This window comes from Bufo bufo, chromosome 4 (assembly GCF_905171765.1).
Source record: "Bufo bufo chromosome 4, aBufBuf1.1, whole genome shotgun sequence".
Classification (NCBI taxonomy): domain Eukaryota; kingdom Metazoa; phylum Chordata; class Amphibia; order Anura; family Bufonidae; genus Bufo; species Bufo bufo.
Window position 1 is genome coordinate 66,061,809 of NC_053392.1, and position 25,599 is coordinate 66,087,407.

The window sequence follows — 25,599 nt, forward strand, 5'->3', positions numbered from 1 at the left end:
TTACCTTTATTGCTCCTATCTCTCGTTCTGGGCTGTGGTCACATGATCATGTCCATGCTGCTCTTTCTTATTTCCTGTGATGTCATGTCAGTGATGGGGAGTGTCTATGTAACTAGCTGGGTGGGAGAACCTATAAATTAGCTGGGTGTTCTTAGGGGCAGTGATAGGGGAGTGTCTATGTAACTAGCTGGGTGGGAAGAGCTATTAATTAGCTACAGTAGGTGTTGTTAGAGGAGTGTCTATGTAACTATCTAGATGGGAGGAGCTATAAACTAGCTGGGTGTTAGGGGCAGTGTTAGGGGAGTGTCTATGTAACTAGCTGGGTGGGAGGAGCTATAAACTATCTCAGTGTTGTTAGGGGTGGTGATAGGGGAATGTATATGTAACTAGCTGGGTGGGAGGAGCTATAAACTTGTTGGGGGATGTTAGGGGCAGTGATAGAGGAGGGTCTGTAACTAGCTGGGAGGGGGTGTTGTTAATGGCAGTGCTGAAGCTGTAGCCAAGGAAGGAGAAGTGCATGATGGGTTTGGTTGGATACAGAAACAGGAAGCGCTACATACAAGATGTAAAGAAACCAGCAGAGGCATTTATTAGCATGGTAAATACCAGGACAATTATTTTAAAAAAAATCATGAGGAAGAGGTAAGCAACCACCACTACCAGCAAATGCCAGAGGCCTCTTTCAGTTTCATAAGTATTTCAATTCAATGCTTGCAACATACATCAATATTCCATAGAAGTCCACAGAAAATGTATAAATAAAAATGTGCTATGCCATACTTATCAGTTCATATAGTCCATCTCTTAAAGCGAGTTCACATGAGAGGTAGAAAGTCTGTTCGACAGCAAAGTTTCAGGGGACACGTCCCCTTTCTCAGGCCACTACATGGGAAAATCTGTTAACAACCATAGTAATCCCAGAAAACCCCATTTAAAGGGCTTGACCAAGATTTTATTTTTATTTTAAAAGGGCATTTCTTGGATGGCTAATAAGGAAGCTCAGCCCCATTCACATGAATGTGCATTAACTGCCATAAAAGACACAGCCTTTGCACTGATGCGGAGCCATTTCTCCAAAGAAAGATATATATATATATTTTTTTTAAGTCCTGGTCAACCCCTTTAATAAATGCAGTGATTAAACATCTAAAGTATGGCTATAAGTCTAAAACAGATAGCGCCACCTACAGGAAGGTTCTACCTGGTATAGACACATAAATGGCTACAAAGTCACTGTGGAAATGATGCCTTCTTCATTTGTATTCCACGTTCATCTGAATCATCTTTTATGTTCTTTGTTTGATGTTGCACAAAAAACTTCTAAGAATGAATATGAAAGTAAACAGCCATGACCCGCACTGATTTCCCACATACCTACAAGCTTCAGACAGCAGGAGCAAAGAAAATCCACATCCACAACGCAAGCTCCATAGTCTATGTGCATTGCAGCAATGCTTACCATGTAGATTAGACACCTTGGTTAACCCTACAACAGACCCTAGAATAAGTTGTGTGCTGCTAAAATGTAGAGATTGTCAGATATTCACCCAAACCAGTGCTGAACGTAAGATTCCCTCACAAGTACACAGACCACAAAAAGAGAGTGCTCTAACACACTAAACCGCTATGTGCCTCGTTAATGACTGCAAGATTTTATGATACGAGGAAATAACACACAAAATACATAAAGTTGTGGAGGAACTGAGGAGGACAACTGAAATATTGGCATAATGTGTGTATATTATATATATATATATATATATATATATATATATACACAGTACAGACCAAAAGTTTGGACACACCTTCTCATTCAAAGAGTTTTCTTTATTTTCATGACTATGAAGGCATCAAAACTATGAATTAACACATGTGATATTATATACATAACAAACAAGTGTGAAACAACTGAAAATATGTCATATTCTAGGTTCTTCAAAGTAGCCACCTTTTGCTTTGATTACTGCTTTGCACACTCTTGGCATTCTCTTGATGAGCTTCAAGAGGTAGTCCCTTGAAATGGTCTTCCAACAGTCTTTAAGGGGTTTCCAGAGATGCTTAGCATTTGTTGGCCCTTTTGCCTTCACACTGAGGTCCAGCTCACCCCAAACCATCTCGATTGGGTTCAGGTCCGGTGACTGTGGAGGCCAGGTCATCTGGTGCAGCACCCCATCACTCTCCTTCATGGTCAAATAGCCCTTACTTTCAAAGTTTTCCCAATTTTTCGGCTGACTGACTGACCTTCATTTCTTAAAGTAATGATGGCCACTCGTTTTTCTTTACTTAGCTGCTTTTTTTCTTACCATAATACAAATTCTAACAGTCTATTCAGTAGGACTACCAGCTGTGTATCCACCTGACTTCTCCTCAACGCAACTGATGGTCCCAACCCCATTTATAAGGCAAGAAATCCCACTTATTAAACCTGATAGGGCACACCTGTGAAGTGAAAACCATTTCAGGGGACTACCTCTTGAAGCTCATCAAGAGAATGCCAAGAGTGTGCAAAGCAGTAATCAAAGCAAAAGGTGGCTACTTTGAAGAACCTAGAATATGACATATTTTCAGTTGTTTCACACTTGTTTGTTATGTATATAATTCCACATGTGTTAATTCATAGTTTTGATGCCTTCAGTGTGAATCTATAATTTTCATAGTCATGAAAATAAAGAAAACTCTTTGAATGAGGTGTGTCCAAACTTTTGGTCTGTACTGTATATATATATATATATATATATGTATATATGTGTGTTTTATACACACACCCCTTGAATTTTTTTCACGTTTCACTCACAAACTTAAATGGAGCTTATGTGAAAGACCAACACAGTAGCAAGTATGTGTGAAGTGAAAAGAAAATGATACATGGTTTTTAAAATTTGGAATAAATAAAAATCTTAGAAGTGTGGCGTGCGTTTGCATTCAGCTCACTTATACTCTGATACCTCTAAATAAAATCCTGTGTGACCAATTGCCTTCAGAAGTCGTCTAATTAGTAAATAGAGTCCAAATGTGTATAATTTACTCTCGGTATAACTACAGCTGTTTTGTGAAGGCCTCGCGGTTTGTAAGTGAACATTAGTGATCAAACAGCATCGTGAGAACCAAGGAACACACCAGACAGGTCAGGGACAAAGTTGTGGAAAAGTGTAAAGCAGGGTTAGGTTGTAAAAAAAACATCCCAAGCTCGGAAAAATTCAGAGCACTGTTCAATCCATCACCCGAAAATGGACGGAGTATGGCACAACTGCAAACCTACCAAGACATGTCTGTCCACCTAAACTAAAAGCCCAGAGAGCACTAATCAGAGAAGCTGATGGTCCCTCTAGAGGAGCTGCAGAGATCCACAGCTCAGATGGGAAAATCTGTCCACAGGACAACTATGTACTCTACAAATCTGGCCGTTATGCAAGAGTGGCAAGAAGAAAGCCATTTTTGAAAGCAAGCCATAAGAAGTCCCATTTGCAGTTTTTGACACAAGCCATGTAGGGAGGGGACACAGCAAAAATGTGGAAGAAGGTGCTCTGGTCAGATGAGAGCAAAGTTTAACTTTTTGGCCTAAATGCAAAACACGACACTGTATGTGTAGTGGAAAACTAACACTGCACATCACCCTGAACACACCAAACCCACTGTCGGGATGCTTTTTTTCAGCAGGGACAGAGAAGCTGGTCCGAGTTAACAGGAAGATGAATCAAGCAAAATACAGAACAATCCTGGATGAAAACCTGGTAGATGCTGCAAAAGACTTTAGACTGGGGCAGAGGTTCACCATCCAGCAGGACAACGACGTTAAACATATAACCAGAGCTACAATGGAATGGTTTAGATAAAAGCATGTTCATGTGTTAGAATGGGCCAGCCAAAGCCCAGACATAAATCACATTGAGAATCTGTGGCAAGACTTGGAAATTGGTAGTCAAACCACTCAAACTAACTGAGATTTAGCTATTTAGAAAAGAAGAATGGACAACAGTCTATATATCCTGTGGCAGTGGACCTGCCTGAGGGCCATAGAAATGGCGTATCTTACCCAGAGGAGCCTGGGAGAGAACAGGAAAGGCTGGTAAAATAGTTTTTTCCCAATGTCTGCAGCAGCTGCGCTGGTAATTTAGATAATTAGCCCACCTCTACCTGAGCTCCTCAATCAGGGCTCTCAGTCTGGGGAAGGAGCAGGCTACGTCGAGGCCTGTGGGAGACAGGAACCTCTAACCCTGTGTGGAGTAAGCACCGTGCTGTGTTTTGGGGAGCTGGGTGGTAGACCCAGATCCCGATAGAGAGGGAGAAATACTGTGTAGTCAGTGGCCAAACGGCCTAGGATTTATGTTTATGATTTGCTTGGTCTGCTGTAAAAGTGACAATAAAGCTGGTCTGCAGTGTTGGAGTCGCTTCTTGAGGTGTGCCAATCGTCTAAGCAGAGAAGACGGCGATCCTGGAGAGCCAAGTGACCCCGAGTTGTCACAATCCTTATTAAGAAGGGAAACCACACAAAAAAAAAAAATCATCTAAAGAGGTTTTCAGTTCAATTACCATAATTGCTCAGAAAATAATTCATAACAAGAAATAACTAATCCCCTGATGCTTGCTACTCCCCTTTTGATGGTGCCTGAAACCCCTGAGGTTCTCTGTTCTTGTTGGACCCTCTCGACATAGATGTGCGACACTGAAGTCAATAACTGGCTGTAGTGGTGATCTGAAGCATTCACATGGCTCTGTCAAGAGGAATAAGGAAGTAAGATAACAGTGGAGGACCTGGGACACATAAGAACAGGAGAGACAGTGGATCTGTAATGAGAGTATTAATTCTTTTAGCATTTTATACCACTCTGAGTGTTTTTATTTGTAATTAAAGTGGACATACAACTCCTTTAATGTACCCACTACACACGGTGGCTTAGTGGTTAGCACTTGCAGCCCTGGGGTCCTAGGTTAAAATCCGACCAAGGTCAATATCTACATGGAGTTTGTATGTTCTCCCTGTGTTTGCATGGGTTTCCTCCAGGTACTCGGATTTCCTCCCACACTCCAAAGACTGAATTTAGATGAGCTACATTGGGGACACTGGATATTTTTTCTCCTAAAACCTGTTTTTCTTTCCCCTGCTCTAAACATCACTGCATTCTGGCAGGATGTTTACATGCAGAACTTCCTGTTTTCCTCAGTTTCCTGTTGGGTTTACCTAACCAACCCCTGTATCTGTAATGTTTCACAGGGCTTACTCCGCTTAACTAACATGAAGAGAGGGGGTGTAGGGGTCATGACTACTGCAGAGGAAACAGTGTGGCAGGTGGAGCACAATGACAACCCACAAACACATCCATATCATAAAGAATAGGTTTTTGTAGAGCAATGGTTGAGGTTACCGTCAACGTATTCAAGCTCTCTGTCCCATATGCAATATTGTAATAGTGTCATAGAAAACCAAACTCCTATCTTCTGAAACATGAATCTACTCCAAATAGATAATGAAAGCAGCAAAGGCGAAGGAAAAGTAGGTTTCTTGCTAATAGAACAATTCTTAAAATACATTCAAGTAATCTGAGAATTCAGTAGGAAGTGGGCTCAGCTCAAACCAGATTTTCTGCACAGCAGGTGCCTGACTAATTGGCATCTACAGGTAAGGATTTTTTTTTACAGTCAATAAGAAGAAAGTAAAAAGAGAATAAAAATCAGCAAGGGGAAAATCTACAGTATTGCGGTAATATAGGAGCACCGAATAAATAAAGAAACAGAGAAGAAAGTGCGATACCAGAAAAAGTAGTTTAGAAAACGTCTGTAAGATCGACACATTGCAAAGTGTACAACCAGTGATGGCGTGTTCGCAGTGTTCGCCAACGAACACATGCGGGCTGCCATCTTGACTCACCCGTCCGGCGATGCACAGGTAAGCCCTTACCCCGTGCTTGTGCGGGAGCCGGTCTGAAACAAATGCGGTCACTGGGAGCAGGCAGTTCCGAGAACAGCCCGATGAAGGTCCCCGACGGCTGTTCTCGGAACTGCCTGCTCCCAGTGACCGCATTTGATTTCAGACCGGCTCGCGGCACAGGCAAGGGCTTACCTGTGCATCGCCAGACTTGTCAGTTAAGATGGCAGCCCGCATGTGTTCGTTGGCGAACACTGCAAACTGGCCATCACTGCTCACAACCACCATAGTGATGTCACTATACAACTGGTGGGTCAATTGTGGTTCATGTAGCTCTTAAGAAGGGTATTAAGTCCGGGATACTGCACCTTGTGGAAGTCATGATGGGTATTATGGTTGTCACAGGGTGAAATATTTGGCTGTCATAAGGGTTACACAACGTAAAAGTGAGAAGCCAAAGATTTGTGTAATAGCCAGAAAAGGCCTTCCTGGTGTTCAATGTCAGATGGAGTCAGGAAGAACAAACAATTCCATTCGGAAGACATCAACTGTGAGCACTGGATTACACCAACAGATTATCAGAGTTTCTGACCAATCATTGGTCAGATGGCCATTTACACACCAGCTATTGGTCTGATTGGACAGAAATTGGTCTGATAATTTGTTGGTGTAATACAGCCATAAGCCATTTAATTTGTTAGTGCAGAAAAGGAGAGCCACGCAGTAATGGTGGCTGGTTTAAAACATGAGGCGCTGTGCAGTATTGCCCAATGTGGGCTCTAACTGCTCTGGCTGTGTTTCCTCCTAGACCCCTGTACTCACTGGAAATGGACTAAAGATTTTCCCAGAGCAGAAGCTCTTGTAAAATGTGTCCACTATGATGTGCCACCTCAGCCCACAACACATCCACATTTGTACCTAGTTGACCTGTTGCATGTGCATTTGGCAGCTGAAGGCATCTGTTTGGTCCCATGTTCATATGTGCCACTGGAGTTAGTTAACATACCCAGGGTTTAAACAGTGAAGACAGAGATTGGCTGCAGTGGTCCCGTGCCGTATACCGATACATCTCAGTGTGTACAGGTGTACAGCACATGACCACTTAAGGTAGTTACCATCCCCAGAGTCTGCACAGTGAAGACAGTGACTGTCTATAACAGTCATGTGCGGTATACCGATACATCTTAGTGTGTACAGGTGTACGGCACGTGACCGCTGAAGCTAGTTCCCATCCCCAGAGTCTGCACAGTGAAGACAGAGATTGGTTGTAGCGGTCACGTACCGTATACTGATACATCTCAGTGTGTATCGGTGTACGGCACGTGACCGCAAAAGCTAGTTACCATCCCTAGGGTTTGATCGGTGAAGGCTGAGATTGGTTGTAGCGGTCACTTGCCGTATACCAATACATCACCACTGCACATCATAAACAAGCAGCAGGAGGAGGACTGGACCAGTGCCACAGAGAATGGCTCTGGAGAAACAGGTGAGTGGAAGATTTTTATTTTTTATTTTAGGCTTTGACCGAGATTTTTACTTTACATTAGACAACCCTTTTAATGACAGCTCTAGTTTTCAAGAAAACTAATGCAGGAACGTAACCGTGCAGAAGTCTAAGTAAAATGGCTAAAGCAGGGATGCCCAACCTGCGGACTTCCAGCTGTTGCAAAACTACAACTCCTAGCATGCCCAGGCAGCCTACAGCAGGGCATGGCGGGAGTCGTAGTTTTACAGCAGCTGGAGGGCCACAGGTTGGGCATCCCTGGGCTACAGCATAGAGAATACAGGTCCTTACTAAAAACAGACATGTCAGGAGAGCCGACAGGTCCTCATGAAGCCACTACAGCACATCAGACGGCCGGTGTTATACCGCAGAACAGACATGTGCTTGTCACACACTGCATCCCACAGCAATTTAGAAAAGTATCTGTGCACCAAATGATGGTGTCATTCTGCTGACACACCGGCCCTTCAGCTGACGAGAACTGCCGATCTTGATGAAATTAAATGGACTGGCAGATCAATAGTCTTCTGATCACTTAATTAGGGCACATTACAGCCTAGAAGCCACTCTGGCACCTGACAAGTCACGTATGACAGCAGTACAGAAGCAAGTCTCCGCACAGACTACCAATCAGATGCCCTCTGAGGCTTACCGCATGCCAGGCTTTGCTTATTTTGATATATAACACAGTGGGTCTTCACTTCTGGAAAACCACACGAGTATGGCAAATACTGCCGATATATTTTTACCCATATAGGACACAGTATTTGTATGGTGCCAACAGACCTGTAGCGCTGTACAGAGGAGACAGGTACAATCCCTGACCTCAGTGAGACTCGCAACCTCATAGAGATACCTGGACATGACAGAGTGTTGGTCTCTGAGGAGCTTGAAGCCTTGTACTATGAAGTCTACGGTATGCAGAGCTATGTGTCTTGTTCACACATCAAGCTTTTAGTTTAGGGTCCACTCTCGATTTGGCGTTCTGCTCTTTGCTTCAAAACGTTACATAGGACAGGCGAGTAACTGTCAGGGGAAGGTCGACGAAAACTTGCAATCATACAATCAACTTCTCCAGACATGAAGAAATAGGAACATTCCTAACGTGAAGCTAAAAATCATCTGTGCCCTCAATCTTCACCTCCGTTACCACCACTGATCACCAGGCACTGAGATGTTCCAGCTAAATCTTCTAGCAGCAGGCGGCATGACAAGAAGACTGTCCACCTCCATGAAAACCCTTCAAGTATGAAATATGTTGTGTTGCAGGCCGGCTGTACTTTATATGCAGATCTTTACATGAACAGGTCCGTGTTCAATGTGACATTTATTGGCTGATCCTTCATTGACTTGCACTGGGATTACTGGCTGAACCCGTTCCGATGGCCGATCCACAGACCATGGATGGAGGGTGCAAGATGGAGAGAGTTAATGGGACATATATGCAAAATTTGGCTGCCATAGGTCAGACTCGCAGCTAGAATTTATGGTCATTGCAAGAGAGAAAATAGCTTTGTGATATATTTCCCTATATTATTTATTCTTGCTATAAATTATATTATAGGTTTTCCTGAACTGAGCAGTTCATTAACAAAACCAAACAGTGCGGCCAGGGAAAACAGCACAAGGCCGAGAACAGAGATTGTACCACCGAGGCAATTTATTTTGTAGATAAAATCTAACCTAGAATTTAGAAAACAGATGGGTCGAAGGAAAAGCAGACAGAAATGTTACGCCCTGTTATTTATAAAGCACCAACGTATTCCGCAGAACTCTATAGATAGATGAAAACACAGGTGATAAAGAGGGTTCCAGAGGGTGACAAATGCAACCAAAAAGTAATTTGTTGCTTTTCTTTTTCTATTGAGCTGCTGCATAAACATAGCATCTATCATTCTGTCTGCCACCACTAGAGGGAGCTTATGACATACTGCGTTATCACCGAGTTCAATGCATTCCAGTGGGAAGCAAGATCCTATGCTCCCTCTACTGGTGACTGCAATTAGCCAGGAGGTACTGCACATCCACATCTGGAAATGCTTTGTTCAACCAGTCCACAGTCCAGTGTTGAGGCATAGATAAGGGGTAGATAGACAGATAAATAGATATAAGGTAGATAGGAAGATAGATAAGCAAATAGATATGGTATAGATAGATTAGATAGATAGATATGGGATAGATAGATAGATAGATAGATAGAGATAGATAATTAATGATAGATAGATAATTAATTAATGATAGATAATGATAGATAATGATAGATAGATAAACGATTATTTGATAGATAGATATATAATAGATAGATAGATAGATAGATAGATAGATAGATAATAGATATATACACTGCTCAAAAAAATAAAGGGAACACTTAAACAACACAATGTAACTCCAAGTCAATCACACTTCTGTGAAATCAAACTGTCCACTTAGGAAGCAACACTGAGTGACAATCAATTTCACATGCTGTTGTGCAAATGGGATAGACAACAGGTGAAAATTATAGGCAATTAGCAAGACACCCCTAATAAAGGAGTGGTTCTGCAGGTGGTTACCACAGACCACTTCTCAGTTCCTATGCTTCCTGGCTGATGTTTTGGTCACTTTTGAATGCTGGCGGTGCTTTCACTCTAGTGGTAGCATGAGACGGAGTCTACAACCCACACAAGTGGCTCAGGTAGTGCAGCTTATCCAGGATGGCACATCAATGCGAGCTGTGGCAAGAAGGTTTGCTGTGTCTGTCAGCGTAGTGTCCAGAGCATGGAGGCGCTACCAGGAGACACGCCAGTACATCAGGAGACGTGGAGGAGGCCGTAGGAGGGCAACAACCCAGCAGCAGGACCGCTACCTCCGCCTTTGTGCAAGGAGGAACAGCAGGAGCACTGCAAAATGACCTCCAGCAGGCCACAAATGTGCATGTGTCTGCTCAAACGGTCAGAAACAGACTCCATGAGGGTGATATGAGGGCCCGACGTCCACAGGTGGGGGTTGTGCTTACAGCCCAACACCGTGCAGGACGTTTGGCATTTGCCAGAGAACACCAAGATTGGCAAATTCGCCACTGGCGCCCTGTGCTCTTCACAGATGAAAGCAGGTTCACACTGAGCACATGTGACAGACGTGACAGAGTCTGGAGACGCCGTGGAGAACGTTCTGCTGCCAGCAACATCCTCCAGCATGACCGGTTTGGCATTGGGTCAGTAATGGTGTGGGGTGGCATTTCTTTGGAGGGCCGCACAGCCCTCCATGTGCTCGCCAGAGGTAGCCTGACTGCCATTAGGTACAGAGATGAGATCCTCAGACCCCTTGTGAGACCATATGCTGGTGCGGTTGGCCCTGGGTTCCTCCTAATGCAAGACAATGCTAGACCTCATGTGGCTGGAGTATGTCAGCAGTTCCTGCAAGACGAAGGCATTGATGCTATGGACTGGCCCGCCCGTTCCCCAGACCTGAATCCAATTGAGCACATCAGGGACATCATGTCTCGCTCTATCCACCAACGTCACGTTGCACCATAGACTGTCCAGGAGTTGGTAGATACTTTAGTCCAGGTCTGGGAGGAGATCCCTCAGGAGACCGTCCGCCACCTCATCAGGAGCATGCACAGGCGTTGTAGGGAGGTCATACAGGCACGTGGAGGCCACACATACTACTGAGCCTCATTTTGACTTGTTTTAAGGACATTACATCAAAGTTGGATCAGCCTGTAGTGTGTTTTTCCACTTTAATTTTGAGTGTGACTCCAAATCCAGACCTCCATGGGTTGAAAAATTTGATTTCCATTTTTTAATTTTTGTGTGATTTTGTTGTCAGCACATTCAACTATGTAAATAACAAAGTATTTCAGAAGAATATTTAATTAACTCAGATCTAGGATGTGTTATTTTTGTGTTCCCTTTATTTTTTTGAGCAGTGTAGATAGATAGATAGATAGATAGATAGATAGATAGATAGATAGATAGATAGATAGGGGCTGCAGCACTTGGGTTGCAGGTTAGTTCGTACTCAAAACTTCATCCTTTTCCTCGGGGTTGTTCCGAGTATCGCGGCCTTCTCTCATTCACCTGATCAGCAGAGTCGCCAATAATCGGACCCCAAATACTGATGCCCTTGGACTGGCTTTCAATTTTACATAGCTGGAGAGCCCCTTTAATCAGCGACCTGATGAAGTCAGTACACACGTGGTCCGGCACTCTCTGTTGACTGAGCATATACCGCGGAGGAGAAGGCGGCCTCTAGTCCTGGGTAAATACAGATCAGCACATCCACTATACTCAGCAACACGACTATAATGTGTCCCAGAAAGAATCTGCTGGGACTGAGCAGGTAACTGTGAGAACCGGACACCTAGGTATTAGTCACCCTCCACAGATTACACTGCTCATCTGCCTATTTGCATTAATGAGCGAGTGGGCGCTGCCATATGGACGCTGTGAACGGGGGAAAAAGATATTGTACTGTACACTTCAAGTTATCACGAAGCATCACATAATGTTCTTTAGTCTGATGATAACTTCTGAAGCAGGCACGAGCATGTATGTTCAGAGGCTGAGACTGCAAGGACCCCGAAAGTGTACTTAAGCCTATAAAACAGTTTTACTGAAAACTACTATAAATCACACGTAATGCATTTTAGTAATACACTTTATCTCGCACCTCGGCACAGCCTTTTAGCAGAGCGGAGCAAGTGGGCGAAGTCAGGAGCCCTGAATAGCACATCGCTACTCCTGAATATGCCACCCCACTAAAGCCTGCCATTTCACATCCGTTGTATGTACATTACAAACATGTATTATATGTCATTTACGCCTCATGCAAATCGAAAATTACAGATCCGCAACATACAGATGTGTCTGTGTGCCGTCTCCGTTTATTTTTTATTTTTTTGCAGAACCATTGATTTCAAAGGATCCGTGGTCACCATTTTGCAGACATATTCTATGTTTTTACGGAATGGACATATGGAAGCAGAAAGCCCATGGATGATCCGTATGCTTTCCACATTCGTATGTCCGTTCCACAAAATGATAGAACAGGTCTTATTCTTGGCTATTAAAGTCAAGGAGTCCACACAAAAAAAGTGGATGCAACACAGATGGTATCTGTACTTTGTGGATCTGCAATTCGTGGACCACAAAATATATGCTGCAATTTTAATAAAATTGTTTTAAAGGTTTAGGTACACTTTAAGGGGATTGTCCCACCATAACAACTCATCACACGTTGTGAAGCGATGGTCACGCATGCTGCCCCTCATCTCTATAGAATTCCTGGAGATAGGTAAAGGCTGTGCTTTTGTTCTGCAGTCCCAAAGATGAATAAAGCTGCAGCGAGCGTACTGCATGCATATATGCAGCGCATATCTGCATCCACTTGGTTAGGACTCCTGATCCAGTCATCCATCGGTGGGGTTTCAACAGAAGGACCTCAACCGATCAGATACTTATTACTTATTCTTTGTAAAAGGAATAATTGTTATGGTGGGACAAACCTTTTAAAAAGACTGTTCATATAGGTTTTTTTTTGAGTAGGAGGGGGTCTTATGCTTGGGTCCCAACAATAAGCAACTCTAACCAAATCAGCCAGTTATTGGATTGCCCAGCATGCAATAAGACATTTTTCCTTCATCAACTATTGCAGGGGTCAGAACTTCTATAGTATGTGCTTTTTTCACACAAGTGCAGTGTGCTACACAAATAAGTGCATAAGGAGATGGTCTATTGCACGCCCATTTCAAACAGAGAAGGATCCTTACAAACCTGTCCTAACCCACCAAGCCTGAAGACTCTGCAAGTCAGGGATCGATGACCACCCTTCACCAAAACTTACGAGGAGACTGTCTTGCTCCTGGCTTCCTTCTGGGCTACAACCCAGTGTCCACCAAGAGCAGAATTCAAGGATTGTCTCTCCCAGAAAAAGAAGCCAGGGTAGCAGGGAGTGAGAAGAACCTGATGGAGAATACACACCTCCTTGACCTCCATGAGGGACATCCTCATTCTTTTGACAAACATGGACAGAGACCACAATGTGACATAACAGAATAAATGAAACAAGAATGTGTACCGTGAATATAGAGCAGATGTTATACTGTACCTATTTATAAAAATTCTTATATTGTCCTACCTTGAAGAATCTGACAAATGAAAAATAGTGGGCTGAAAAAGTGTGAACTGAAGAGCTGTAGAAATGTGCCACTGCCCCCGCCCTCCTCCAGGTTGACGGACATCTCTGAAATCCTGGCAAGGGGGATGCCTGGAGGAGGTGTTCTTACAGAGAGGACTCCGCGACTCTGCAAGACTTGTGGGAACACCCAAATGACTCTTAACATGGCATTTGCATACTCCAGACTCTTAAATTATAGTTGTGATATCTTTCCAAAGAAGGAAAATTCTAATGAAACTAAAATGTGCATGGTTGAAATGATGGTAAAGTCCTAGCTTGCAGTAAAGTCTGTTCAATAGACAAAAAATTGAAGACATGTTCCCTTAACGGTCCATTCACACGACCGTAAGTGTTTTGCGGTCCACAAATTGCGGAAACTGCAAAACACGGGTACTGGCCGTGTGAGTTCCACATTTTGCAGAATGCACATGGCCAGCCCTATGATAGAGCATGTCCTATAGGCATTTCTATCTTTTTTGCGGGGCCGCGGAACGGAACCACGGATGCAGACAGCATGCGGTGTGCTGTCCGCATCTTTTGAGGCCCTGTTGAAATGAATGGGTCTGCACCCATTCCGCAGAATTGCAGAACGGATGCGGACCCAGAAATACGGTCGAGTGAATGGACCCTTAGTAACAACTTACCACTTTGTGCACAGTGTATAACTGCTGTCACGGTTACAGACTACAAACAACCCCTGTGTGTAGTCGGATTCTGCAGACATGTCTAACTCTTTCCATTTGCCCCCACTCTCTTGAATAAACACAGGATATGCCTTCACAGGACTTATTTGCGGCCTGTTACCATGATGAAACCTAGATCTGCATAGTATGTGGATGTATACACAAAATGGTAGTGTATTTAACATGTTTTTTTTTTACTTTTAAAAACATCTACTTGAAATTTTGCTATTTTTTATTATTATTTTATTTTAGATGTGGTGGACCAAATCAATATTTGCAAAAGTAGTCACACCCTTTAAACGTTAACTGGAACTCCAGGTAATATTTGTTCAATGATGCTTTATTCTGTTGATACAAATCCTTTACATGAAATCTGCATCAATATAAACTGAGGAGCAGTAATGGGACAAAGCACCTGACATTTCCCGGCCAGTGATGGATTTTGAGAATTCTACCCAGATATACGGTGACGTGATGAGATCACTGTTTTTAATTAGATATAACTTATGTTTTGAGCTGTTCTCGCGCATCACCTGCACTGTGGAATGGAGAGGGAGCAGACAGCTATGAGAACTTACCCTGTAGAGAGGATGGCACTTGTCCTTGAAGCATGGCGCCAAATGGGCATAGATCTGCAGGCTGTAGTAATAAGCCGCCAGCTGGAGAGACAGAGCTGAATGCGATTGCTTTTCAAAGCATTTGTTGGCATCTAGCACCTATGAAAAAATGAGTGAGATGGAATTGACTTGGCTTAAGACAACACACTCTGTGATTTAAAGCCTCGGCTGGTGGAGAGACTGCAAAGCTCTGTGTAATGTGACGGCAGCTCGACTAATTCATGCCTCTTTTACATAATCTTTAACTAATTATGCTGCTTATCAATTTCACTTAGAAATGTGATTTCATATTGCAGTTAATGGAAAAGCTGCAATCCAACTACCCGGCAGCCAAACAGACACCGTGTGGTATAGGTGAGAGAATGTTCTCATCAGCGTTCTGAAATCCAGCAGACTATTCCGGCAGAGTTCAGCATATACAGTGTATCCAGGAACCACCAGATCCCCAATGACTACAATGTGATCAGAGGGGGAATCAGATGTTTTCAGGCAACGAAGCATAACAAAAAGTCCTGCATGCACGACTTTTTATCAGCCCAAAAGCCGGGATTATACCAAAAAGCATCCAGATCCCTGTCGGATCCTATTGTAGTCATTGAAGATCTAGTGGTTCCTGGATATGCTGAACTCTGGCAGGATGTTCTTCTGCAGGAACAGCGTGCCGGATTTCAGAACAAAGCTTGGGGGCAAAAACTGTTTGAAATGTTTGGCACCTGCATGTGTGTGTATGAAGTGTGTTGGGGTGGAGTGTGGGTGATAGCATTCAGTGAGGGATCACGTTCTAAGGGCTCATGCACACGACTGTATGCCCTCCGAGACATACGGTCTGTGAGCGGGCCATATGTCCCGGAGCGGCATACATTGTGCGCACGGGAGCGCACAGCATCATAGGTTACTATGATGCTGTGCGCATCGGGCCGCCCGCGGGACTATTGTCCCACACTCATATGATATTATGAGTGCGGGACAATAGCCCCGTGGGCGGCCCGATGCGCACAGTATCATAGTAACCTATGATGCTGTGCGCACAATGTATGCCGCTTCGGGACATATGGACCGCTCACGGACCGTATGTCTCGGAGGGCATACGGTCATGTGCATGAGCCCTAAGGAACAATCTAGAAGACAGATTAGGGAATGAGGTAGGCCAGCCTAAAACATATTTTCACCCAGGCAACCCCCCTGATGTTAGCATCGGAGCATAGGAAGCACAGCAGGCTGTAGAACATAAACTAAAAAAGATAGATAAATAGAACTAATTAGAGAAATTATTTTCTCCACAAAATAAATTAATTAGCGTAAAAAAAAAACATTTTATTACAAAGGTGTCCATATCCTTTAACCTGTGGAGGGTAGAGAGTTATTGTCGTACTTATTCTCTTGTCACGCTGCCAATTTCGCAGTCTCAGCTGTCATCATACGACCACTTGACTGCTGATGTGCTCCAGTAACCTCTTATTTACCTGCATGTACATTATGCAGCTAAGGAGGAAGAAACATTTAGCACATCCAATCGGGACTTCAGCGGAAGAGCCCACAGCCAGTCGTGATCACAGCCAATATAGTAGAATCAGCCGCCATAAAAAGGGTGCTCAAATGTTGATTTTGTGTTACATTGTAAAGGGATTTTTTGTAGATAAATGCCTCTATCAGTAGCCCATTGAAGCAACTGCTTCCTAACATTCAGTCATAGCGTTTGCGTGCAGCTACTACTTGGATCAGCTTACTCTGTACAGACTTCTACAGATCAACGCTAGCTGTGTAAATTTACATGCAGTGAGCTCCCCCTAGTGGTGACTGCAGTAAACAAAAATTGCATTGTGTAAATCTGTGTGCAGCCAGGCAGGGGATTTTGGGTGGTTACTGTTATAAATAACATCGGTAATATGCCCTGTCATAGAGGAATGTACACCATTTGTGGGCCAAAAAGGGGGCACACTTAATGCAGTTAAATAGCGGGTCTATAAGTGATTCACATTACTTCTCTCGGTTATTCTGCTTGGCTTACAGAAACACCAAGAGGTTGTACATTTAATCTTTATATAGTTTACACTTCTAAGATCCCTCATTTAGGTTGCCAAGTCATCTACATTAATGTATCTAATAGGAGTATCAAAGATTTAGCAGATATGACTTCTTCAATGTGTAAGGGAAGTTATAAAGTCCAATAAGCTTTTTGTATTAAATCCTTATGGTTTTCAAGATCTCCGCTTGGAGTTGTTCAAAGGGGATCTTTACAGATTACTTCCAGTGGATAACAATCTTCTCCGATCATGTCATGATCATACAGGTGGTTACAAGACAGAGCTCTGAGAATGATCTTACTGCAGGTTCCTAATGAGAACAGCAAGCAGAGATCTTGGAAACAAGACGGAATGGATGCAGAGAGTATAGTGGACAGTTGTATGACTTTTCATTATACCAAGAATAACTCTTATTTTCTAAAAGAGGCAATACTCCTTTAAAGGGGTTCTCTGGGAATTAATAAAAATAAAATGACAGAAAATACTGAAATATTACTTTATTATAAATATATTCCCAAATATCTTTTATTAGTTATAATGCCTCGTTTTGTCTGGGGAGCAATCATCAGGAAAAATAAAATGTCCGCCATCCTATAAGTACACACAAAACCTGTCCTAATCACACAGCAGGACAAGTTACTTTACAACACTGAGCTAAAGAGCTGCCTCATCCTCCTCTCTGCTCTGCTTGTCAGGAATTATGATCCTGAATACGGCTGATAAGATCTTCAGCTGAATCTCTGTAGGGATGGATTTCATGAGGGGACATGAAGTACAGTGAGGATGGACAGGACTGATTGTGGTAATGGAGACCGCACACAAGTGCTGCTGCTCATCAGCCACATCCCGACCTCCTCTCTGTACTTCATGTCTCCTCATGAACGCCATTCCTACAGAGATTGAGCTGAAGATCTTCTCAGCCGTATTCAGGAGCATAATCCCTGACAAGCTGAGCAGAGAGGAGGATGAGGCAGCTCTTTACCTCAGTGCACTGAAGTAACTTGTCCTGCTGTGTGATTAGGACAGGTTTTGTGTGCACTAATAGGTTGGCTGCCATTTTATTGCCCCTGATGATTGATCTCCAGACAAAACAAGTCATTATTACTAATGAAAGGTATTTGGGAATATATTTATAATAAAGTAATATATAAATATGTTCAGTAAAGTTATTAGTTCCCGAAGAACCCCTTTAACGTAAAGAGTTACTCCTACCTGGACATTTATGAATATCTGTGCTGCCGGATTGGAGAGGTAGGGGCACATATGTGACTCCCTCCATTCAACCCTAAGGGAGTTCTAAAAAATGATCAGTGAGATCGCTTCACTGTTTTTGGATCTCCCATAGAAATAAATGGAGTGAGATGCACAGGCGTGCCTACCTCTGCGTTCCTGCTGGCGCGAGACCCATGAGTGGGACATGTACCTATTGGCCATGTGGGAATAGGTGGGAATAACCTCTTAAAGGCAATTCTGGCAACAGAAGCCATTACTGGATTCGATGACTCTTTCTTGCACATCTCTTATTTCAATTTTAGGAAAAAAAGAAAAAAAAAGGTGGACCTACCTGGGGGAGAGCGAGTAGATACGCAACAGACAACGTGATATCATTGGGCAAAGTGTCGCTAGCCAGCTGCAGCAGAACTGGAAAAGAAGAAGATAAGAAGTATTGTAGAGAGATGATATGGGAACAGCAGTCACTAAAACAGCGTGGCGAATAACTATTTGCGTAATTTAACGGAAGCGCTAGTTGGTATGATTCATGGCACAGATCATGGGCGATCAGGCTGTAATACCACCTTATGGTGATTGTTAGGCAAAATATTTTCACGCTGCAGCTAAACAGGAGAAAACAGATGCTGCGGCAGATTGTGGGAACACATCCGCCATACAACTGAGCGGGATAATCAGCAGGTCATAAAATCAGCTCCTGGAAGAAACTGGAGGACTGCTCTGGAAGAAAAGTGCAGGGTCTGCACAATTCATTCAAATGAGCAAATAATCCTTGACTCTCCCCATTTTTGCTACAGTAACAGAAATAACAACCGCACAGGAGGAGGACACAAACATAATGGAGGTTTCTTATGGACTGAAACTTTTCAGACAATGAAGCAGAGGTAGATTTATTCAGTCTTAAGGGTTGTCCAGGATTTTACTACTGAGGTCTTATTCAGCCATCAATATTAGATTGGTGGTGGACCAACACCCTGCACTCCATCGATCAGTTGTTCTGCAGTAGCTCCAGCGTCAGAAGTCGGTGCACAGCTCCGTCCTCTGTGTAGTACATGGTTACTGCAGTGCTGTTGCCACTGAACTGAACGGGAGCAGTGCTGTGGTAACCAGCAATGTCCACTACACAGTGGATGCAGCTGTGCGATTCCAGCCCCGACTCTGAACCACCCTGAAACAGCCGATCGGTGGGAGTGCCGATGCTGGATCCCCAGTCGGTCTATCCTGAGGATAAAGCATCAACAGTAAAGTCCAGTACAAATCCTTTAAACGGAACCTGTTTTTTTTTTTTTTTTTACGCACTTATATAGCACTACTATATTCTGCAGCGCTTTACGGACATTAGCATCACACTGTCTCCAATAGGGCTCACAATCTAAGCGCCCTATCACTATGTCATTGGAGTGTGGGAGGAAACTGGAGTACCCGGAGGAAACCCACGCAAACACGGGTAGAACATACAAACTCCAAGCAGATGTTGTCCTTGGTCGGATTTGAACCTAGGACCCCAGTGCTAACCACTGAGCCACCATGCTGCCCATGTGTCATCAGCAACCTCCCGATCAAGCTGTTTGCACACACATATAGATGTGGTTCACCCAATTAAAACGCATTATTTTTTTTATTTTTTTTTATTTATTTATCCGAAGCTTTATTCCCGATTTATGATACCTTTTCTAAACATGCAAAATAGACCTTTGGTGCGGCACTATTGCAATTGCTGAACCCAAGATTCACTCCTTTCTATGGTCAGCCCCACCTTCGCTGCTTTGACATGAAGCCCAGCCGTTAATGGAGATCATGCTGCGCATGCACAGCCTCCTGTCTATTCATTGCCATGGGACTTTCAAAAATAGTCTAGTGAGCATGCTCACCTATTTATCGAAGCCCCATAGCTGTGAATAGAGAGCCAGCTGATGCACAGCCAGCCATTTCACTCGCTTCATTCACTGCTGTAAACTTCTGAAAAAATGCTTTGCCAGCGGCCAATTATTTTTGGAAGACCCATAGCAGTGAATGGAGGGATGGCTGCATATGCACCTCGTTCTCACCAATCACTTCAGGGCGGTGTTTTTGAGAAAGAAGCCCCAGAGGTGGTCCCTATGGATATTTCATAAACGTCCAGATGGGTGTACCCCCTTTAAGGAGCTTTGCCACAAACAACAGCATCAAGTGTCTCCAGCTCCACAAAGTTTTCCAAACTCATCATCTCATGAAACATTAAGTTTTCCTGATTAATACTGCTCAGTAATATGCTTCTGGCTGCGCGATCTCTGGCACATAATGCTCTTCTCTCATTATTGCGTCTATTGTCATTATACGAACAGTCGAGATCTGAAGGTGACATTACAAAAACAGCTTCCGCCAAGATAAATGGCTTTAATTGCGTTACAATTCTGACATAAAAAAACTTGTTACCAGATTAATAATCAGCGTTTTATTAACTTCCTTTTATTTTCCTTTATAATAGAAAATGCCCAGAGAGACTTCTGAGTGACGAGATGGTTTTTATCCATAAGAGCAGAATTATCTTAATTTATTCAGCTATCGTGCTCGGAGGATTTAGCGCAGATAAGAACTATCTGAGATCAGTTTAAATGAGCTAAAATACATTCAAATGGCTGATTAAGTTTAAGCAGAAAAATGGTGGGCTTTCCAGACAGGTTTGTTAAAAAGTTTGTTGTGATACATTTTCATAAATCAGTAGTAGAAGCAAAGATAACAGACTTTGAATTATATATATATATATATATATATATATATATATATATATATATATTATTATTAAAAAAATATATAATTTTTTAGAAAAATCCCTCTTTTTTCACTTATCAGAGTCCTTTTTCTGCTCACCCTGCCTCCTACTGTATTTTCAGCTTTATAAGATTAACATGATTAGAAGATGCACCTAGGCTTTAGAGAAGAAAGATAAGAAAAAAAAATTGTTTTCATTAGACCTCAGGTCAGACCCCCAATCTTCATCAGAACTCAGATCAGACCCCCCAACCTTCATCAGACCTCAGATCAGACCCCCCCAACCTTCATCAGACCTCAGATCAGACTCCCAATCTTCATCAGAAATCAGACCCGCAATCTTCATCAGAAATCAGATCAGACCCCCAATCTTCATCAGAAATCAGATCAGACCCCCAATCTTCATCAAAAATCAGATCAGACCGCCAATCTTTATCAGACCTCAGATCAGATGACCAATCTCCATCGCACCCCCAAATCAAACCCCCAATCTTTATTAGCCCTCAGATCAGACCCTCAAACTTCATCAGACCCCAAATGCAGTTCAGTTCTGGGCACCAGTCCATAGATAGGACGCTCTGCAGCTGGAAAAAGTACAGAGGAGAGCGACTAAACTGATAAGGGGCATGGAGGGTCTTAGTTATGAAGAAAGATTAAATAAATAAATGTATTTAATCTGGAGAAGAGACGTCTAAGGGGGGACATGATTAACCTATACAAATATCTAAATGGGCCATGCAAAAAATACGGTGAAAAACGGTTCCATGTAAAATGCCCTCAAAAGACAAGGGGGAAGAAAAAGTTCAGTCTCCAGAAGCGTCAAAGCTTCTTTACAGTAAGAACTGTGAATCTGTGGAATAGACTTCCTCAGGACGTGGTCACAGCAGGGACAGTGGACAGTTTTAAAAAGGGTTTAGATGAATTCTTAAAAGTAAATGACATTAATGCTTATGAAAATGTGTAGAAATCTGAGTCTTACTTCCTTCTGGTATTTGCGTCCCCATCTATCCCTTGGTTAAACTTGATGGACCTATGTCTTTTTTCAACCGTATTAACTATGTATGTAACTATGTAACCTTAGATAAGATAATTTGTATCAGACATCAGATCAGACTTAAAATAAATAAATTAACTTACCTCTCCTGCTCCAGGCCACGTTCTGCACTGTGATCTGACGACATACAGTGTCAGGTCATAGTGCATGCCCACATGCGCTAAGTGCTGATGCTATATGCAGTCAGGACACACTGCAGCGGGGCAGCCAGAAAAAGACCAGGGAGCGCTGAATGCAGCTAGCAGTAGTAGCGTTACAGTCACTGCTTACCGTGTCTCTTGCATACTAATCAGAATTTTCATAACGGAAGAGCTCATTAGTATTTTCTTTATAAGATACACTGCTACTCCCCCCTCCAAAAAATTGGTCTTCTAAAGTGAAAAATACAGTAATCAAAATCCCAATTTACTACTAAAATGGGTCTTCAGGTAAGGCAGGTTAACAGCACAGTGAGAACTCCAGGTACAGCTACAGTACACAGAAGTCTATTTAACAGGGAGGCAGCGAGCTGGAAGGAGACAGAGGCAGAGAGACACACAGAGATGTTGCTGCAGCTTCTAGTAAGTTTTCTTTCTTTTACCACAGACATGGATTCACAGCTACACTGCTGCATAATGTTTTCTATGGTGCTGCTGCATCTGAGGGTGTGCTACAGAGAGATATGGGAGCACAATTTCCACTTTTATGTGTGCAGTGTATTGGAGACATCATAGGTGCTGGTCTCCATGAACAAGCTCAGGTAAATGGACAGAAATGTAGCCTGCAGAGGGAAAAACTTTAGAACGTAGAATACAAGTTACATAATAGACAGGTGTATGTCTAGTCCTCATGAACATATATCTGAATGCATTTTCCACTGGAACTACAACTACGACTTAAAGGGACACTGTCTTTAAAGGGGTTGTACAGGATTACAAAAATATATCTGCTTCCTTCCAAAAACAGAGACTATCTTGCCCTTGGGTTTGGCAATACAGGTCAGCTCCACTGAAGTAGATCTTTAGCCGCACTACCACAAAAAAACGTGGACAGGTGTGGCATTGTTTTTTTTGGAATGCAGTGATGCATCCTAATCCTTTACGCCTTTAAAACATGTCTGTCTTCTAAATCCATATTGGTAGTATTTGTCCACCTAATAAATAAGTCTTCCTGTCAGTTGGAAAAGGATAGCACCTACAAATTTATGTGAGGGTGTGCAAACTCCCCCCCTCCATCACCACCCTCATCTGTTATATTTCTCTGCAGTACCTGACAACCAATCAAAATAATAATCTAGAAGAGAATATAGTGGAATACAACTGTTTGACCCTATATAAACAAATCTCAGTATGTTAGTGAGTAATCACCGAAAGTTCCAGATCTTAAATTTAAATTGGTGCAAAAACTATTGGATTGGAAAATTCCATAACTTTACATTATACAAAGAACAGCATTTATTGCCAGACATAGGACAGCCCATTACAGATGACTTTTCACAATCAGATTTATGATTTTATATAGTGGTTATGAAGGAATACATTTTTTCCCCATCGCTCTGCATTTAATACCCCATAATGAAAACAGAATGTCTGAAATCATTGCTAATTTATTGAAAAGGAAAAACTAAAGTTTTGCATTGACATAAGTATTCAGACCCTTTACTCAGGACTTAGTTGAAGTATCACTGGCAGCGATTACAGCCTCCAGTCTTCTTGGGTATGATGCCACAAGGTTTACACACCTAGTGTTGGTGATTTTCTGTGATTCTTCTCTGAAGATCCTCTCAAGCTCTGTCAGGTTGGATGGGGACCATCGGTGGACAGCCATTTTCATGTATCTCCAGAAATATTCAATTAAGTTTAAGTCAGGGCTCTGGCTTGGCCACTAAACGAAATTTGCAGAGTTGTCCCTAAGCCACTCCTGTGTTGTCTTGGCTGTGTGCTTAGGGTCATTATCTTTTTGGAAGGTGAACCTCCAGCCCATTCTAAGGTCCAAAGCATTCTGGGACAGGTTTTCATTAAGAATATCTCTGTACTTTCCCTCAACCCTGACCAGTCTCCATGAGCCAGCCACAGAAATACACCCCCACAGCATGATGCTGCCACCACCATGCTTCACTATAGGGATGGGTAGGGCAGATGATGAGTAGTGCCTGGTTTCCTTCAGAAATGACCCTTAGAAAAGGTCAGTCTTAGTTTCATCATACCAGAGAATCTTGTTTCCCACAGTCTGAGAGTCCTTTAGGTGCTTTTTTGAAAATTCCAAATGGGCTTTCATGTGTCTTTTACTGAGGAGACACTTCTTTCTGGCCATTGTACCATAAAGCCCAGACTGGTGGAGTGCTGCAGTAATGGTTGACCTTCTGAAAGCTTCTTCCATCTGCACATGGGATCTTTGAGGCTTAGCCACAGTGACCATTGGGTTCTTGGTCACCTCTCTTACTAAGGCCCTTCATCTCCGATTACTTATTTTGGTGAGGCGGCCAGCTCTAGAAAGAATTCACAGAAAATAGAAAGATGGAAGCAGCACTCCGTATGAATGAAATAAAGTGATTTATTCCAAAGGTGACATTTCCGCGATATACCTTTTTCAAGCATGCTGTTGGGGTGAGTTGGACCGAACCCTATGGCACCGGGCACCCTGAATCACTGTGACTGGCTAGAGTGCTGTTCCCTTTCTTTTTTTCCTTCAGCTATAGAAAAAGTCTTGGTTTTTCAAATTTATTCTATTTAAGGCTACTTTTACGCCAGCGTTTTTACTGGATCCGGCAGGGTTCAGCAAAAACGCTTCCGTTACTGATATAACAACCATCTGCATCCGTTATGAACGGATCCGGTTGTATTATCTTTAACATTGCCAAGACGGATGCGTCATGACCTCCATTGAAAGTCAATGGAGGACAGATTTGTTTTCTATTGTGGCAGATTGTGGCAGAGAAAATGGATCCGTCCCCATTGACTTGCATTGAGGGTCATGAAGGACCCGTCTTGCTCCGCATCCCAGAATGAAAAGCAAACTACAACATGTTGCGGTTTGCCCTCCGGGGTGGGAACGCAACTAAACGGAACGGATTGCATTTTGGAGCACTCCGTTCTGTCCAGTTCAGTTTTGTCCACATTGACAATGAATGGGGACAAAACTGAAGCGTTTTTTTCCGGTATTGAGCCCCTATGACGGATCTCAATACTGGAAAACTAAAGCGCTAGTGTGAAAGTAGCCTTAAGCTTATGGAGGCCACTGTGCTCCTGGGAACTTTGGGGACTTTCACTGCAGCAGACATTTTTTTGCACCCTTCTCCAGATCTGTGCTTCCACACAATCCTGTCTCTGAGGCTTGGTTTTTGCTCGGATTTGCATTGTCAGCTGTGCGACAACCGCTTTAATGGACAACTCTGAAACTTGACCAAAGGATAGAACTACAAAAGCATGTTTAAAACGATAAACTGGGGTTCTCATTTGGGAATCAGCCAAGAATAAGGTGTGTTCCCTTGTTCCTCATACATACCCTCAAGGAAGCAGAAAGACTCTAAATGTTAGATCCTTGTGTTATTTTATTTTCTTGCATGTCATTTCACTTTGTCTCTTTTTTTTTTTTTTTTTACATTCATAGGCCCTGCACTTTTTCTATTAAAGGTTAAAAACTTGGTCCTTGTATGAGCTGAAATAATCCATAGCCTTTCATAAAGTGTTTTACTGTGACTTCTGGAGAGCTGTCTATGTGTGAAGAAGTCTACTA

At 42.8% G+C, this 25,599-nt stretch overlaps 1 protein-coding gene across 1 annotated transcript in view; it reads right to left on the reverse strand.

Annotated features, from left to right (window-relative positions):
- The window catches only part of NBAS (NBAS subunit of NRZ tethering complex), a 708,772-nt gene that overhangs the window by 299,960 nt on the left and 383,213 nt on the right, over positions 1-25,599 (reverse strand). The window contains exons 39-40 of the mRNA XM_040427340.1: positions 18,415-18,491; positions 14,788-14,925 (exon numbers count right to left, since the gene is read on the reverse strand). Coding sequence (XP_040283274.1) covers positions 14,788-14,925; positions 18,415-18,491 — 215 coding nt within the window. The remainder of the gene's footprint in view (positions 1-14,787; positions 14,926-18,414; positions 18,492-25,599) is intronic.